This window comes from Oreochromis aureus, linkage group 13 (genome assembly GCF_013358895.1).
Source record: "Oreochromis aureus strain Israel breed Guangdong linkage group 13, ZZ_aureus, whole genome shotgun sequence".
In the NCBI taxonomy this organism is placed as follows: domain Eukaryota; kingdom Metazoa; phylum Chordata; class Actinopteri; order Cichliformes; family Cichlidae; genus Oreochromis; species Oreochromis aureus.
Genome location: NC_052954.1, coordinates 23,139,895 through 23,158,017, shown reverse-complemented (window position 1 = coordinate 23,158,017; position 18,123 = coordinate 23,139,895). Strand labels below are relative to the sequence as shown.

At 38.9% G+C, this 18,123-nt stretch overlaps 1 protein-coding gene across 1 annotated transcript in view; it reads left to right on the top strand.

The window, feature by feature from the left end:
• Positions 1–18,123, top strand: part of ryr2b (ryanodine receptor 2b (cardiac)) — a 77,935-nt gene that overhangs the window by 21,871 nt on the left and 37,941 nt on the right. The window contains exons 30-63 of the mRNA XM_039621613.1: positions 297–429; positions 538–652; positions 821–981; positions 1,186–1,345; positions 2,128–2,214; positions 2,415–2,641; positions 2,804–3,017; positions 3,121–3,735; positions 3,876–4,076; positions 4,225–4,336; positions 4,450–4,590; positions 6,479–6,755; positions 6,855–6,969; positions 7,172–7,304; positions 7,515–7,618; positions 7,889–8,024; positions 8,642–8,828; positions 9,056–9,164; positions 10,022–10,142; positions 10,411–10,580; positions 10,718–10,938; positions 11,599–11,689; positions 11,796–11,936; positions 12,937–13,100; positions 13,295–13,373; positions 13,524–13,613; positions 14,958–15,095; positions 15,189–15,266; positions 15,364–15,439; positions 15,572–15,695; positions 16,051–16,166; positions 16,767–16,843; positions 17,717–17,832; positions 18,046–18,095. Of these exons, the coding sequence (XP_039477547.1) occupies positions 297–429; positions 538–652; positions 821–981; positions 1,186–1,345; positions 2,128–2,214; positions 2,415–2,641; positions 2,804–3,017; positions 3,121–3,735; positions 3,876–4,076; positions 4,225–4,336; positions 4,450–4,590; positions 6,479–6,755; positions 6,855–6,969; positions 7,172–7,304; positions 7,515–7,618; positions 7,889–8,024; positions 8,642–8,828; positions 9,056–9,164; positions 10,022–10,142; positions 10,411–10,580; positions 10,718–10,938; positions 11,599–11,689; positions 11,796–11,936; positions 12,937–13,100; positions 13,295–13,373; positions 13,524–13,613; positions 14,958–15,095; positions 15,189–15,266; positions 15,364–15,439; positions 15,572–15,695; positions 16,051–16,166; positions 16,767–16,843; positions 17,717–17,832; positions 18,046–18,095 (5,079 nt within the window). The remainder of the gene's footprint in view (positions 1–296; positions 430–537; positions 653–820; positions 982–1,185; positions 1,346–2,127; positions 2,215–2,414; positions 2,642–2,803; positions 3,018–3,120; positions 3,736–3,875; positions 4,077–4,224; positions 4,337–4,449; positions 4,591–6,478; positions 6,756–6,854; positions 6,970–7,171; positions 7,305–7,514; positions 7,619–7,888; positions 8,025–8,641; positions 8,829–9,055; positions 9,165–10,021; positions 10,143–10,410; positions 10,581–10,717; positions 10,939–11,598; positions 11,690–11,795; positions 11,937–12,936; positions 13,101–13,294; positions 13,374–13,523; positions 13,614–14,957; positions 15,096–15,188; positions 15,267–15,363; positions 15,440–15,571; positions 15,696–16,050; positions 16,167–16,766; positions 16,844–17,716; positions 17,833–18,045; positions 18,096–18,123) is intronic.

Here is an 18,123-nt window from a genome sequence, read left to right as displayed (position 1 = left end):
TTTATTGATGTTATATACAGTATGTTCAAGTTTGAAAAAAAAAAAATGGAGAAAAAGTTACATCGGACCACATTAAAGCTTTGTTTAGTTTGACATAATTTCAACAAGCAAATGTCTCTACACCTGATGCAAGATCTGTTATTATCTGGAGAAACAATTAGTGTGGGTGACTTGCATAGCTGCAGCTATCCAGATTATCCACTGTCTATGCTATTGATATTCTGCCATTATGACCTTGATGAGTCTGCTTAAGCTCCCAGGGGCCCTGATGTAATTAATGCCTGTTGTCCTTTTAGAAAGGAAAGAGCAGGAGGAGGTGGACTCTGACTTTGAGGTGCTGATGAAGTCAGCCCACAGCTATGCTGGTTCAAGAGATGAGCTCAACCATAAAGATCATAGTCACGACAAAACATCGAGACTGAAACAGCGGTAGGTGGTAGAGAAATGAAAATGAAGAAAGTATGGAATGAAGGTCTATCTCCTTTAAAATTGAATGCAAAATAACACAATAACTGTGTGCGTTTCTTTGTCTGTAAGGTTTATGCTGAAGAAGACCAAACCAGGCTTAGTCAGCAGTAACTCATCTGCACGGCTCCTCGAAGACGTTGTAGTTGACAAGGATAACTATGATCATCTTATCCAGAGCTCCAGAGTAAGGCTTTATCTTCTCGTCATCATGTGAGAATACACAATACAAAACTAATTGTAATGCAGTGTGCTTCACTTCTTTGCCAGCACATGTAATTACCTGGCGCAATAAAACCATTGAATGCAAGATGCAAATACCAAACAGTGACACCAACTAACCTTTCCGTTTCAGTATTACTACTCAGTGCGGGTTCTTCCAGGCCAGGAGCCATTCAATGTGTGGGTAGGCTGGGTGACCTCTGACTTTCATCAGCATGACATGACATTTAACACTGACAATGTCCACACTGTGACTGTCACCCTTGGAGATGACAGTGGCAAAGTCCAGGAAAGGTTGGTGTGCAACAAAACTGTTTTATTTAGTATTTTAGGTGACTGTTTCAAGAATTTTGAATTTTGATTGAATAGAGTTGTTTTTTTTTTCATAATTATCCTTCATCTGCTGTAATTAGTATATTTACTATGCTGCAGAGGTGTTATATTCCAGTGTGCTGTAAATTTCCATTAAACGGACATATACCCCCTCTGTCTGGACAGCGTAAAGCGGTCTAACTGCTATATGGTTTGTGCTGGAGAGGCAACAGGCCTGTCTCAGAGTCGGAGAAGCACAGGATTGGAAATTGGCTGTTTGATTGACACAACCACTGGTCTGCTTACATTTACCTCCAGTGGAGTGGAGATGGCCACTTTCTACCAAGTAGGTCACACAACAAACTGTGTTTTTTAAATGCATTTTTTACTTTAATAAATGTAGGTTTTATACATTATGTCTCATACTGAGCTATGTATTAGGGCTGTTCGATATAACGATATATATCGGATGACGATATCAAAACGTCTATCATTTCATATTACGCTATAGTTTGTTTTGTGATTTCGCAAAATAAGCTGTTTACGGCAATATTTTTTCATCGTTTTGATGGTCACTGTAATTTCTTAAAGTTCTCTCTTTCTCTTATGATTAAAATAACCACACTACAGACAGACAAGCGACTGTTTTTATGTGTTGTCGTTAGCAACAACGACGGTAAAACCATCGCGTGGCTCCGCCGTCTGCTTGTTTATTTTCCACATAAACCTTTCACAATAAAGCTGAAGATCCTGTTGAGATTTTTCAAAATAAACTGAATGACGTGAAAGAGTATGCAGAATGTCTACGGATGAGAATGTAAATACTCACAAAGAAAATGTCTAAAAATGTGTAGTTTCATGCATTGGTCAAAACACTTGACTCCAGGTACACGACCAGCTAAAAAAAAAACTTTAGGCATATCGAGATTCACAGAATTTACAGAAAATGTAAAATTTTCGTGATATATATCGTTATCCGGATATGAGATTTTGGTCATATCGCACAGCCCTACTATGTATGTAACACTTGAGACTGAACTTGGGACTGCTAATATTATTATGTCAGTAGCAGGCAAGTTGTTGGATTGCATTATTAAACTGAGCATAAACTGTTTCCCTGCAAATCAGGTGGAGGCAAGTACAAAGCTCTTTCCTGCTGTTTTTGTCAAACCCACAACCAAAAACATGTTTCAGTTTGAACTGGGACGCATCAAGGTAATTCAACTTTCATTATTAAACCTGGCTAAGGTAGTTTTTATTTTTTTAAAGCAGGTTTTGCTTATTTTGTGGACAAATTTGAAGAGTAATAAATTATAATGCAAGATATTAGCCTGAATTTCAGTTTGTGTTTCATACCATCCTAAAAGTGCCATGTATGACATAATTTCCTGTATTTGTCTTCTTCTCAAATCCAGAACGTGATGCCACTGTCCTCAGGTTTGCTTCGGAGCCAGTCAAGGAACGTCACTCCTCAGTGTCCTCCTAGGGTTCAGGTCCAGCGGCTGAGGCCTGCTTCATGGACTAGAGTACCAGACAGAGCACTGAAAGTGTTGGTTGATCGACCAGATGAACGTCATGGCTGGAGAATTCAATGCCGTGAGCCCTTACAAGCCATGATCCTTCACATTCCTGATGAAAACAGGTTAAGAAGACAGGATTTGATCTTTTACAGATTTAAGTACAAAGAAATATTTTCAAGAAAATAAAGAAATGTTGTTCCAAATGTTGTTGTTCCAAAAGCTTTAATTAGATTCAGGGTTAGTAACAGTGAAGATGCATTTGCTTTTTGATGCTGTTCATGTAGGTGTGTTGACATTTTGGAACTGTCGGAGCTTGATGACCTCTTGACCTTTCACCACAATACCCTCCTGCTCTACTGCTCTTTATGTGCCCTTGGCAACACCAGAGTTTGCCACGCCCTCTGCAGTCATGTGGACCAGTCGCAGATTCTTTATGCTATTCAGGATCCCTACCTCCCTGGCCTGCTTCGGTCTGCATTTTATCAGCTGCTTTTTCAGGTGACTGCTTGTTGGAGGTTAGATAACATTAACTGACAAAAGAATAAGTACGTCCTGGTCTTTGGAGAATATCTGAATACATTTCATTGTTTTTATTCTCAAGGTTTTCCTCAGCAGCTACACCACAGCCTGTTTGATGATGAACCATGAATACATAGTTCCTATGACTGACCAAACCAGAGAAATCACCCTTTATCCCAGTCCTATTAATGGTGGGGATAGACAACCTCCAGAGGGAATACCAAGTGCTAGTTGTAGCACATCCCTTAAACCTCAGATACATTTTTCAACTCCTTGCTTTATCAGAAGTGATTGCATGGAAGGAGCTAGTGCACTGGAAATAGCCTGCAAAGACAGCCCAGAAATCCCTCTGGACGTATTGAAGAATCTTACCGTGGAGATGCTGACTGCTGCAGTTTGGGCTGTGGGTCAGGATGTAAGGGATCCTGCAGGAGGCAATATCGAACTTTTGCTCGTTCCTTTATTAAGACTTTTCTACAGCCTCTTGGTTATGGGGGTGTGTAGGGATGAAGACTTAGGGAAGATTCTTAGACTCATGGAGCAAGGTGCATTTGCAAGGCCTGGAACACCCATAGAGAAGTTGGAAGAAGAAACTAGTGATGATGAAGAAGAGCAGAAAGGAGTGATCACTGAAGAAAGTAACACTGTTAAACGAGGACTTCTTCAAATGAAGCTTCCAGAAGCTGTCAAACTTGAGGTGAACCAATCTGCAAAAAAATTTTTTCTCTTTCTTCTCTGTGGGTCACTGGAGATTAGCTTCATGTGCTGTGTTGTTTGAATCCTTTAAGTAAGTTTAATATCAACCGTGAAGGACTGCTTTACTTCTTCTTTTTCTAGCTCTGCCACCTGCTATCCTACCTGTGTGACTGCCAGGTTTGCCACAGGGTAGAAGCTGTGATTGCTTTCTCCGACAGCTTTGTTGGCCAGCTGCAGGAGAACCAGCGGTTTCGCTACAACCAGGTCATGCAGGCGCTCAACATGTCTGCTGCCCTCACTGCTCGCAAGACAAAGGAGTTCCGGTTACCTCCACAGGAGCAGGTTGCATGATATGAATACTAACTAAAAGGATAAAGTTGTAACATTTGTTTTGCAGTGGTTTATGTAATGTAGCTGTAACTCTGAAGAAAACATGTAACACAGACTTGCTCATTGACTATACATATTGTAATCTTTCACCTGGCTACAGATCAATATGCTGCTGAGCTTCAGAGAAGATACGCAGCAGGAGAACTCTCCGTGTCCAGTGGAAATCCAGGAGCTTCTTCAAGACTTCCATCACCTCCTCAAGACACACTGTGGTTGGAGCACAGCTTATCTTTGACTGATTGAATTTTTATTGAGCTAGGGAATTATAAAAAAGCTCTTGGAAAGCACTGAGGAAATCCCTTTTTATGCTGTTGTCATTCTACAGGCATTGATTTGGCCAGCACCTCAGAGGATGAAGAGGATGCAGAGATGTCTCTAAAAGAACGACTTCTCAATCTTGTGGCGAGACTCATTGGCCGTAATATGTCATCAATGAATATAGACGGGTGTTCTTCACACAGCCCTAGTAAATACAAGTTGTTTTTTCTTACTTTACACATTTTGCTCTCCTGTTGCATTTTATCACCTTTATAAGTCCTTTTATTTAGCTGCACCTGTGATCACGCAGCATGTTTTTGGTTACTAACAAACCATGCAAACATAGATGTTGGGGAAGGAGATGTTATATTAGGCCATGCCTAGTGTTGGTGTCATTACGCATAAAATTAATGTGTTGCATATAACTTAAGTTATAAGTAACAGTTGCAAAGAAAGTAATTTGATACACAACTTAAATTACATCTGTTTTACTCTGTAATGTGGTGTGTTTGTGGGATTGTCACATAATTAACTATATAAACCTCAAGTGTTTATGATGTTTAAGTATGAATACATAGCTGATAGCAAAGTTGAAAACCAGCCTCTTCATAAGACTTCTTCATAACTATGACCACAGCAATCTGGAAATATCTATCAAGTTTTATTTGTTAAATTTGTTAAACTGTAAACTGATTTTAAAGCATATTTCCTAAATGATAAAACAAATGCAAATGGCACTAGAGCTTCATATAAATGACAGCCATGACAAGACAAGTTAATTTCAAGAAAACTCATTTTCTATTTTTTTTTTTGTATTAATGCATAAATTATTACACAACACAAAAGTTAGTCTTTCAGTTTTTTTTCTTAATTTTGAATTCAAAGATGACTTTGACAACTCCGGTGGTGTTTGCTTCCATGGTAGGATGTGGCAACACAAAAAGAAGGAAAAAAAGATTTCTTACTTCTAACACAATGTCGTCAGGTCTAGTTGAATTAAATAGAAAGGGTAGCTTGCCATCAAGAAAGGCACATTCTAGGTCTATAGCACACCCAGTTTAAACACAGTAGAGAAAAAAACTAACGTGAAGAAAGTCACGAAAAACAATTAGAAGCTGTTGATTGAGTCATTGATTGATGTTAGACTACATTAAGTTTCAAAAACAAAGTTTACATCAAATAGGGCAAAAGTCAAACATCAAAGAAAAGCAAGGTTCATAAGTTTGATCATTTGGCTTGTAATTTAACATAAGCTGCACCAGCAAGGCCATTAACCATAACCACTACCACAAAATTTTACAGATTGAGATGCTTTATTCATAATGGTGCCCAGTAACAGAATAGCCATTGGTAGCAGGAGGTAAACAGGCTCAAAGGAATTAAGTCAGGGAGACAGGAAGAGACCCCACGATGTGGAAACTTGAACCCTGGGAGCAGTCTGGTTTTAGCAGGTTTTAAATTGGTTACAAACATTCCCAGGTAGACATAAAGCCTACAGTGCTACAACCCTGACCGTTCATCACTGCTTTTGTTTAGATCAAGCTCTGGATGTTTGGCTGAGGCTGGTTTACACTCTGCCTAAACATGAGTCTGGGTTCTGCTCTAGCTTTGTGTTATCTTTGCAGATGCTTGCAAAGAATTGTGTTATCAGCAGGTGTTTATAACCGAGACACAGTTTGCACTTTACCCACGGGTTTTTGTCCTTTAGTGCACAACAAATGAAAGAAGTGTTAATTTTTCCACTTCTAATAAGTTGTAGACTGCGCCACCGCTTTTCTCTCCTGCACGTAAACTGAAGTCACCTGATTGCAATGCAAGCGTGTCTGTCCCGTATGCATATAACTGATGAATCTTTAGAACTCAAGTAAAAACATGACAAAACATGACAAAGTAAAAACATCACAGTACCCAACACTGGCAATGCAATATTTACTGTAAGTGACATAATAACAAAATCGTTATTACCTAATAAATGAAATTTCCAATGTTTTGCTATATCACACACATCAATTAATCAATTTGTCATTTAAACACAGATAACAGGATTTCGAGCCTGTCCTTTTATCTCTGCTTCTCACCTGGTGTTACTCTTTCAGAGTCCCTCAAAAAGATGATTTCTGAAACAATGGTGCGCTGGGCTCAAGAGAGTGAGATTGAGGACCCTGAACTAGTCAGTGCTATCTTCTCATTGCTGCACCGCCAGTATCAGGGCCTCAGGTCCCTAATGGAAAGACCCTTATTCAAAGCTTATACCATCAAGCAGTCGTCACTGGAGGACACCATGGCACTCTTGTCCTCCTTGGGCCAAATCCGCTCCCTCCTCAGTGTTCGCATGGGGAAAGAGGAAGAGAGGTTGATGATCAGACGACTAGGGTAAGAATGATTAGTTGCTCTTGTATAATTGATTAGTGTCCAAGTTTCCAATACTATGTGGTGCCACAAGTTTTCTTACATTTTTGGTAACATCTACAGAGATATCATGAATAATAAAGTTTTCTACCAACATCCAAACCTAATGAGGGCATTGTCGATGCATGAGACTGTGATGGAGGTGATGGTCAATGTTCTTGGAGAAGGGCAAATAAAGGTGAGAAAATAGCTCAAATGTATAGAAATAATGTGGAGCAAATACATTAAATCAAAGTTTAGAGGTTTATTTTTATTTTAAAGGTTGGAGTTCAGATTAATTTCTCTTGTGGCTAATTTATATGATTTCAGTCTAATCACTCAGCGTCTGCCCCTTTACAATTTGCTTTCTCTGTGTGCTTGTTTTAATTTACTATTGCTAGGAGATTACCTTTCCTAAGATGGTTGCCAGCTGCTGTCGATTCCTGTGCTATTTTTGCCGTATCAGCCGACACAATCAGGGAGCCTTGTTTGACCACCTCAGCTACTTATTGGAAAACAGCAGTGTCGGGCTAGGTAAATGTCAGTTTTCTCTGCTGTATAATCTCACTGGTCTTTTGTAAAGACCAAACTTGAAACGTTTTTGATGGTAGCGTACTGAAAATATATAGAAGTAAGCTACACCGATATACATTATTATGTTTTGCCCTTCTACTAATAGCCTGGCATTATGGAGAATTTGAGCCCATGTTTCAGTTGTTTTATGTTTTTTTGTTTTTTGCAAAGCTTCGCCGTCCATGCGTGGATCCACTCCTCTGGATGTGGCTGCAGCTTCGGTTATGGATAATAATGAATTGGCCTTAGCACTGAGGGAATCAGACCTGGAGAAGGTAACTCTGTATTGACCAGAAATCTTACAGTCCATTAGTCATTCTGTAGACAGTATACTGGCTTCCTTCATGTCAATAATAATGTATAATTAATAAATATGATTCAAGGTGCAGGGGAAATGCAGCAGTATATATAGACAGTGGAGCTTAAATATAATATATATATTTATAATATTAAAGTTTAGTTTCTAAGAAAGCTATGACGTTAAGAAAGAGATTCAGCTTGAGCAAATAAGTACTTTTTGCTGATAAATCTTGTCTTTTTTCCAGGTGGTTCAGTGCCTTGCTGGCTGTGGTCTCCAGAGCTGTCCAATGCTAGTGGCAAAAGGTTATTGCGATATAGGGTGGAACCCTGTGGAGGGCGAGCGTTATCTGGATTTTCTACGTTTTGCTGTCTTCTGCAATGGTAAATTACATAAATTTGGTTGGCTTGATTATGGTATTTGATCTGACACAGGATAATTTTTAGCTTGCCAATTTAATTAAAAAAGTGCAAGCTTTAATTAATACTAAAAGAATATACTATACATTTAATTCTTAATATATACATTTCATTTGCAGAGCATGCAGGTCATTTATTGCTTCTGAAACTTAAAACACAGTGTTGATAGGAGCAAAATGCAAATTTAAAAAGGAACAAGAGGCGGCATCATGTCACGCTCCTAATTAAGCTGCAGTATTTGCACTAGAGGTAATTCACTCTGCTATTGATTTTCCTTACTCTGAAGCGGTGCCCAAAAGTCATCTGTTCAAATTGCCCTTGAGGCTGTTGACAGTTCAGCCAAATGGCAACGGCTTTCTGTTCCACGTGCTCCTCAGTATTTACAGCTTCACCTCGTCTCTGTGCAGCACTTGAGTTGTGCAGTATATTGTTTTATATCACTCTACAGAAGATATATAACATTTTTATCCTCTTGCTGTTTAAATTGATCAGTTTTCTTTGTGAGAGTCTTTGTTAATATATTTATTGTTATGGCAGATATTGAAGAATAAAAATCAAAACTGTGTGTTGATTGGTCACAGGTGAGAGTGTCGAGGAGAATGCTTATGTGGTGTTGAGGCTGTTGATTCGTCGACCTGAGTGTTTTGGCCCCGCGCTGCGAGGTGATGGGGGAAATGGTCTCTTAGCAGCCATGGAAGAAGCCATCAAGATCTCTGAAGACCCTTCTATGGATGGTCCTTGTACTACTTATCAGTCCAACAGAGCGCTGTCAGTATCAGATATATGCAGTCACATGATTTAATAAAAATAAATAAACTGGACTTAGAAATATTTTAAATCCAGTATCAGTGGAAGTAACCGTGATAAGCAACAAAACGATCTGTACACATTGGCTGCTATCTGTAGAGGCCACCAGTAATATACGTTGATAATCCGTGATAGATAATATCAGGTCATTGCAGGCTTTTGATTGTTATGATTGTGTCCTGTAATAGAGATGTTGTCCAAGACAGCGATGATGATGTCATTCACATGGGGCACGCCATCATGACCTTCTACTCAGCTCTTATTGACTTGCTCGGTCGCTGTGCTCCGGAGATGCATGTAAGTGTTCCCTTAGCTATCATCAGCTCTTCCACATCAATATCTACTCATGTCTCAACCAATAAAGCCTAATGATGAGAGTCTGCAAACTTGTCTTAAAAGAATAAGCCTCAGACAAAAGTATGCATTTTAGATGCTGCATTGCATTGTGCCTAATATTTATTATGTAACCCACACTTGGTTACAGGTTTTTTAATGTTTTAATGATAATCTCAGACCTAGTTTGCACTTACTCTAATAGAGATTGTTGTCCCTTATTGGCCAACATTCAGTATACTGCAATAAGCCATTAAAGGCAGATTTACTGGTCAGGTCCTACTATTCATATTGATGATTGAGTGCGCAGTCTTGATCTGGAAAACCCTCAACAGGGTGAATAAATGAAATGGTGTACATTGCATCAGATCCCCGAGCCATTGGGTTTTGAGCATGTCTACCTGACTGAAAGTGTCTGAAAACATTTATCATTTGAAAGGATGGTTTTCTTCCCTCTTTGATGCTATAGCGCTAAAGTGCACAGGTGAATTAAAAGAAGGGGACTTTTTGTGCATCAAAAGCACATTGATGTTCTTTAGATAAAGTACATGAAGATATTTAAATGCAATAATGTCAGTTTAACTGTATTTTTATATATTGACAGTGAATAACAGCAGTAATTATTTTTTTATATTAAATACATGTTAATTTTGACTGAAAGTCAAAGTAACTCACAGGAGGAGTCAGTATGAGGTTAAAAAACAGGTCATCATATGTTATGACACTGACATTTGTAACACTTATGACCAGTTATTTTATTAATTTGTATTATGAAAGTTGTTGTTATTATGCCTTGAATGACTATTTTATTTTTTGTCCAGTTAATTCAAGGAGGCAAAGGAGAGGCAATCCGTATCAGGGCCATTCTGAGGTCTCTCATCCCTATTCAGGATCTTCAGGGAGTCATCAGCATCTCCTTTCAAATCCCTTCAGTCTCTAAAGGTTGAATAGGCCACATTGGCCAGACTTTGGCAGCTGTGGCTTTTTTCTAACTCATTAGACATTGATGCCTCACTCCATAATCGCTGTGGAAAAATAGAAGAGGTGGACGGAGGCAACTGAGGCTAAGCGCCTTATCAGATATTAGACAGTCCCAAACCATTCTTTCACACAGAGAGATGGGACCACATAGTTTTCACAGTAGATGTAAAGTACATAATATGTTAATATGACCTTGGTCATCAGATCTAATCTTGTCTTGCTTTTCCAGATGGTACATTGGTTGAGCCTGACCTATCTACAGTGTTCTGCCCAGACCACAAGGCAGCCATGGTGCTGTTCCTGGATCGGGTTTATGGCGTTGAGAGTCAGAGTTTTCTTCTCCACCTTCTAGAAGTTGGCTTTCTGCCTGACCTTCAGGCAGCTGTCTCTCTTGACACTGTAAGCTGAGAAATATTCATTTTTGTTTTCCATTAAACTCTATAACATCCACTACTCCTTATGTAATCTGGGGAAACTTCACACCCATCAATTAACTGGACTCTTTGTAAGTTAAACCTCTTTTTTTCCCTTTGCAGGCTGACCTAGGATCCACTGATATGGCTCTGGCCCTCAATAGATACTTGTGTACTGCTGTTCTTCCCCTTCTCACCAAATATTCAGTTCTTTTCCATGATTTAGAGGACCACATCTTGCTGGTTGATTCTCTCATTCAGGCAGTCTACCGCCTCTCGAGGGCTCTTAGCTTGACCAAGGCTCAGAGAGACACCACAGAAGAGTGTCTGTTGGCTTTGTGCAGGTAGGGTCTCCAGCTGGTATGAATGAAAAACAGAGGACAAGGTCAAAGAAAGTGGCAGTCTATATAATATGGCATTAAATGGGTGGGGTTCTCTGAATGAGAGATATATATTTAGAGGAAGTGTTGTTCCTCACTTGAGTAACATAATTCAATATTGCATTTTTCAGTTTTTGGGTCATTGAGGTTTATTTGCAACAGCATTCAAACTAGATTCACCTACATATCAGAAATAAATGGTTTGACAGCTGGTTTCACTATGTTTGGCTCTTAATTTCTGAATTATTGCAACATTTCCTTCCTATATCCGCTGACATCAGTGTCAGGCTGCTGTTTGACAAAATAGCAACAGCAAAATATTAACCAATCCAGATACAGCTTATTCCCACTCATTATATATAATGAATCACTGGGAATTCTCATTTTCCAAATACAGATAATTGGCATATTAAATGAACAAGAGTGTGATGTTAATTATTGGATTTATTAACATTTTGCCAATGGCATTTTCTGAGTTATGTCATCCTTCTGAGATGTACTAATCAGTCAAAATATCGTTGTGCGTGAGTGTGTGAATGTGTGTGTGTAGGGGAAGGGTTGTTGTGTTGGCTGATGTGGAATTAATCTGTTTATGTGACTAATTCTGCAACCCTCGGTCCTCAGTAAACTCCAGCCACCTGTGATGCAGCCTCTCCTTCGTCGGCTTGTCTTTGATGTCCTTCATCTGACAGACCACAGCAAAATGCCTCTAAAGGTGGATAATTAAATTTGGGCTTGCCACACACTGAATATGAAAATATATTAGTACACTGAGGTAAAATGATTAATTTTGTTAACTAATCACGACTTTCATCTATCAGCTCTTGACCAGTCACTATGAGCAAAGGTGGAAGTACTACTCCCAGTCTGGCAGGCAGGGTGAGCAAGGTTGTGCATCTGAAGAAGAACTCTATCTGTCTACAAAGTTGTTCTGGGGGGTGTTCAAGGCCTTAGCCAAGAAGGTAAACTAAACTGATTATTTGTGTTAGTCTTGACTTGAGCTTATAATTACTTTAAATTTGTACTTAAGCACTAAAATAATTGCATAAAATGGGGGAAAAAAAAGGTTTTCTTCAAACTAATTCAAACTATATCCTTCATCTTTTCTTGTCCTCCTTACGAAGAAAAATGGCAAAATACATTTCTCATGTGCTTCTTTAGTGTACTAGGAGAGCCTGCATCGGGGAAGATGTAACACACTTGAGATAAGGTGTTAATTTTTCATTTCCTGGTATGAAACCTCCCACTCTTAAAGTGACTGTTTGGAAATGTGAACAGCATAATGTACGTTAAATATGTCTGCCAGATACTTACCTGAACGATGCCGAACAGGAAAACATCAAAAGAAATAAGTTGATGAGGTCAAACCACCCACACATGGGGCCGACATCAAACAGACTCAGAAGCAGAGCGCAGTATTAGCACTGCACAGAACTATGAAGATGTTTTTCACTGAAATTATTACACAACAAAAGGCTTATATATGTACAAATGTACATGCTTGGGTGTACAATATATCCCTTGTCCTGCTTATTGCACTTCTTGGTTGGGATTTTGATTGCTCACGTTACGTGACACTGACAAATCTTTGCATATGAAAATGCTTTTTCAGGAGGAGTATGCAGTCATATGTTTACTTCCCAAGTAACTAAATCCATAACTTATTAAATTTTAATTGAATGAAGTGTGTTGAATGCAGGCTCTGAAATATATAGCTGGGTTTTTGGTTAACACGATTATTGCAGTTCATATAAAATTAGTTCTTCGCTGTCCTCCCATAACCTGATCTCCTGATGTAGTGTTTCCCTAAATGGCAATGAAAATAATAAGGAAGACGCTAGTATAAGATGACATGCTGCGTGAGGAGCATGTCACGGATATTTATTGTCCTCATTGTTTTTACCCTTTCTGATAGCTTGTCTTCTTGTCTCATACTTTGTTTTGGTTTTTTCTACTTTAAAGCCCCAGATGCTTCAGTTATCGAGTCTATGTGTGCAGTGCCTCTCTGCAGTGGCCATGGCCCTGCCTCCTGATCATATGGAACAAAACTGCTTGTCGCACATTGAGAGAATAACCTCCATGGATACAGACGGACACTTTGACTCCCAGCCTGTAGATACATCCAAGTAAGATACCCCAAGGATATTTTTGGATGATTGAAAAGAGAATCGTGTGAAAATGACCTGCCTAATCAGAAGTGTAACCTATAATTTAGCAGACCAAGTGTTGTATTCGGTGAATATAAACATTATGATTCGCAGAGATTAATGTGCAGTTTTAATCAAGGCTTAATAATGTATTATTTCTCTCTCTGCATTAGTGTGTCAGTGCCAGAGAGGCTGGAGTTTGTTGTGAACAAGTATGCCGAGCATACTCATGAAAAGTGGTCACTGGAAAAGGTATCATATCCTGGTCTAGACTGACTGTCACCATAAGAATGCCTTTGTACATATTTTTCTCTGTGGCCATGTCAAAACATCTCTCTGTACTGAGTCCCTGATTTTATTCTTTGTTTTTTGTTTAGTAAATCTGTGTGTTTTCTCTGCCAGTTTGTCAGTGGCTGGGTCCATGGAGAGCACCTATGTGAGAACACCAAAGTTCACCCTCGCCTCAAGCCGTACAGGGCTCTGGCTGAAAAGGTACAGATGAAGTAGTCAGTTTTTATGGGATGTGTGGATGTTCTTCATGTGTTCTTCAGTAATGAAAGTGGTGATATCCTAGATGTACAGAGACAATTGCATATATACCAAATGTCATGTTTGTAATAGTGGTGGGTGATTTGCTTCACAGTCCAAACATACTGTGACCCCCCCTCCCCCCCCCCCTTACCTGATGTAGATGAGCCACAATTTATTCCTCACTTCCAGCATGAAGACATGTTTGCACACTGACTGATTTAGCCAGCTGTAATTATTGAACATAAGTGGCAGGATATCAGCTGAACACCTTTAGAATTATTAAGGCATAACATTTACTGTCTCTTTAATTTTTTGAACTTAACATACCTCACCTGGTGCTCCTATGCTCTTCACCTCCACCCCTCCGTGCACAGTTTTTCACTGGCAATGTGCCTGATGGAACAAATAGTTAAGGAGACGAGATAAATGACTGTCTTTGCAAATGCAGTCATGTGACATTCTAATGTAAAGAAAACAGTTCAACAGTCAAAAATATCCTCTGATCAAATATGGTAGCTCGGCTGCACTGCTGCGTGGAGCGCAGCACACAGAAGTCCGGCCACGTGTGCGAACGCCCATGCATGCCCAGACATGTTTGTGCTGCACATGTCAATCATATGTGGAGGTGCAAAATTAAGTCTTTAAATAATGCAATTTATTAAAAATCTCATATTAATGAAAATATTATTTTAATACATCAGTGTGGACAATAAATAAAACTCTGCTTGACTGATGAGCTGTCGCCGTTAAATTTAAACCATCCTCAATCCCTGACATCATCGTCTGCTGGCACAACCCCAGTACATACTGTAAAATGCTAAAATTGTGCAACACACAGTGAGTCATAATCTTCTGAGAAATATCATTTACATATAAAGTACTGTATATAAATTACATTAAAAGTGTTAATATTTTTGCAGAACAGTGTGATCTTCAAGTCTACTAAACGTTTACTTTTCAAGCACATTTGATCTGATTTTTAACCTTGACAGCTATGTGCAGTACAATTTGGACATCTTTTAGGACCACTGTTCAATAGAAAATTGAGTGGAAATTAAGTTGAAATCAAGTCTAGTGTTTGCAGAATAGATGCACATTGTTCACTTTATGGGACACCTTTCTAAAGGCAGACAAGATTTAGCCCAGAAAATAACATCCATGTGATCTCTGGTACTTGGAGGCTGGCTATATGCACTCATTGACAGGCTGTTACAAGTTCTTGAGCTATTTAAATAGTCTGCTGTCCCTTGATACCTGCTTATTTTAGTTTTGCATTAAACCTTTTATAGATTTCTGATTTTTCAGGAGAAGGAGGCATACCGCTGGGCTATCAAAGAGACAATAAAGACTATGCTGGCCTTTGGCTGGAACATAGAAAGGACTAAAGAAGGAGATGCGTTTAGCATGCATCCATGCACATGCAGGGTCTCTCAGTCTGGACAGGTATATGTGCTCATGTTCTGCTTGTTCTTGTTAAAGCAGAGTTGCTCACAAATGACTTTTATTCCATTAATAAGACTTTTTTTTTTGTCCTAGCTGTCATTTGAAGGTGCATCAACCTTCAGCCCCAAACCTGTGGACATGAGCTGCATCACCTTATCATGGGACCAATGTGTAAGTTAAAGATTAAATATTAGAACTGGCAGTTGACATATTATTCAGTTATGTTAATTTTCTTCTTTCTTATCTCTTCTTTTTGTCTCATCTTCAGGCCATGGCTGAACAGCTGGCTGAAAACTACCACAATGCCTGGGCTAAGACGAAGAAATTAGAACTTGAGAGTAAAGGTGGCATTAAGTGTTGATAATATCTGGTTAATCTCCTCTCTTTTCTCTTACTCTTATCTCATCCCCCTTCATTTTAGGAAGAGCTGAACAGCTAACAAAAGTGCTATGCATTTCACTCATATCTATTCTCAGGAGGAGGTAGCCATTCGCTGCTTGTACCTTATGATACCTTGAGTGCCAAAGAGAAGGCTAAATTCAGAGAAAGAGCTCAGGATGTCCTCAAGTTCCTTCAGCTCAATGGCTACACTGTGTGGAGGTGAGTACAGAATACGCTTATGATTACACTAGGGCGATGCAATTCAGCATGAATGAGGTTCTCCATTTTCATGTCACAGTGGCATTTCTCCCTCACCGTTGATTAGAGGCACTGTAGCAGTCAGTCCACTGCCTTTTTTTCTTTGTAATAATTTCCAGTACAGGTCACAACCAGAAATAAGTCGATGTGTAAGATAAATGTATTACCTCTTTGTCATCCTGCTGCAACACTTGCATCTTTGCAATAAAAATCTTGAAATAAAAAAATACTGTATTAGCAAGTATTTATGATTAAAGTTCAGTCTTGTTTTTAGTAGTGGTGTTTCATAAATCATATCTGATTTCTTGTTCTAAAGAGATCGGAAGTCAGTGGAAATGGACTTTCCAGCCATAGCCAACTGCTTTGCATACACGCTGCTTCAGCGACTCCTGTCTCACACTGAGGAGGCCCAAGAGAACCTTTTAAAGCTTGGTAAGATAATGTTGCATATTAAAAAGAAGATAAAAAAGAAGATAAAAGATTTTTGCAATATACCGACATGTTAAAGAGAAGTTTTCACAGCACTATATGCTGTCCTGTGAAAAATAACTACACCTCATAACTTAATAGCTTGTCAAACCACTTTTGGCAACAATAACGTGAAGCCATCTCTTCCTGTATGACTTTATCAGTCTCTCATGTCATTGTGGAGCAATTTTGGTCCACTCTTTTTATGCCCTCACATACAGAGGTGCCTCCGGGATTTTTTCATAGGGGTGGCACACCAAAAACAGGATTTCCGGTTTAATTATGTTGTTGTCAAATATAGGTTACTTGAAAAATCTGGCAAAAAATTGAGAAAGAAAAGAATTATATGCCTAGTTAATTTCCTGCTGTTAAAGTTGGAAAAAAAAAACAAAAACAGTACTCTTATGAAAACCAAACCACCACAGAATAGTTCAGCCTAGTCTGGGTATGTGAACCTGTCTTTCTTACATGAAGGTGACATAGAAACACTTCTGTTTTTTTAACTTATCTGTATTATTTTGACAGTTTTACCTTTCATTTTTCATTTTGTCTTTTTTTCTTCAGAGGTGATGCAAGCCAGAGGACAGATGTCTAAGGGAGAGAGGGCTCCACATGAGCAACCAGTCATTTTTTTTCACAAGGTTTGCCTCAACCAATCTGCATATTTAAACACAGTCAAAGTCTAGCATCTGATAAAATCTCTGACATTGATTTAACCCCCTTCCCATCTAATTCTTCCAGTGCTATTTTATTTTGTCTCATTAACTTTTTTTTCTTATTTCATTTATGCCATCTAATTAGTTTTGTTTGATGGTTGCCATAGGCAACCCCTTTAAGTAAAACCCTTTGGGCTGTGTAATTTATTTAACCATTTTGGAAATCTACGTGGGCGTGTCAATTGCCATCAGGACATTGATTAAGGCTTCCTACACTGCTCTGGCTCTAAGGAGGCAGCAAATGAAAAGAGTTTGTTTTTCATCGATGGGACCTCCAGAGTCAGACCTTGTCAGCCAAGACTGTGAGCAGCCATGCCTCACATCTCTGCTTCTTTCACCTCCCACTCAGCCCACTCTCACACAGCCACGCAAGTCTGTGTCTGTTTGGCTGTTCATCTGTCTGTGAATTGCCAGTTCATCATACTTTCCCTGCCTGTCATTAAAGTCATGTTAAAAAGGCACAAGGCTTTGCTCAGTCCCTGGAAACTTTCTGTCTTTCTTTTTTTTAAAGAAACTTCTAGTAATGATTACAGGGTGTTCAGACTTTTAGGCCGATCACATGGATGTTTACTTATCTAGTGTTGAACAAGACTAGAGACACATATTTGATGTAACTGTGCAGCCACAGAAATTTTCTATTTAAATTTTCTATTAAGTTTTGTCACTGTGTGGTTTCATGAGCAGAGGACCAAACAGGCAAACTGTGTATGTGATCTCATCAAGCACATACTGTTTAGAGGATATTTAATGGGTTTGTTGGGTTATGAAATGATTATTGACCATTACTCTGTTCAACAGGTTATCCTTCCTCTTTTGGAACAGTATGTTAAAAGCCACCGTCTGTATTTCCTGTGTGCTTCCTCAAGTGATAATAGAAGCCATGCCTCGAGAAAGGAAAAGGAGATGATTGCATGGTACAAAACAAAGTTTGCGTTCTTGTTTTTTATACTCTTATCTGATCATTTCTCAGCTATTTTGTGCATTTTTGTTTATTTTTATTTATTTAAAAAAATATTTGCATGTTTTCAGAAAAAAGCTTCATCATATTCTGTCTTTTTATTTTGTGTCCTGCGATTTTCAATTCCTCTTCTCTCATTACTTTCCTTGTGTTTTCTGTTTACATGTAGCCTCTTTTGTAAGCTTGCAGCTCTTGTAAGACACAGGATCTCAGTCTTTGGTAAGGATAGTGTGGAAGTAAAGCACAT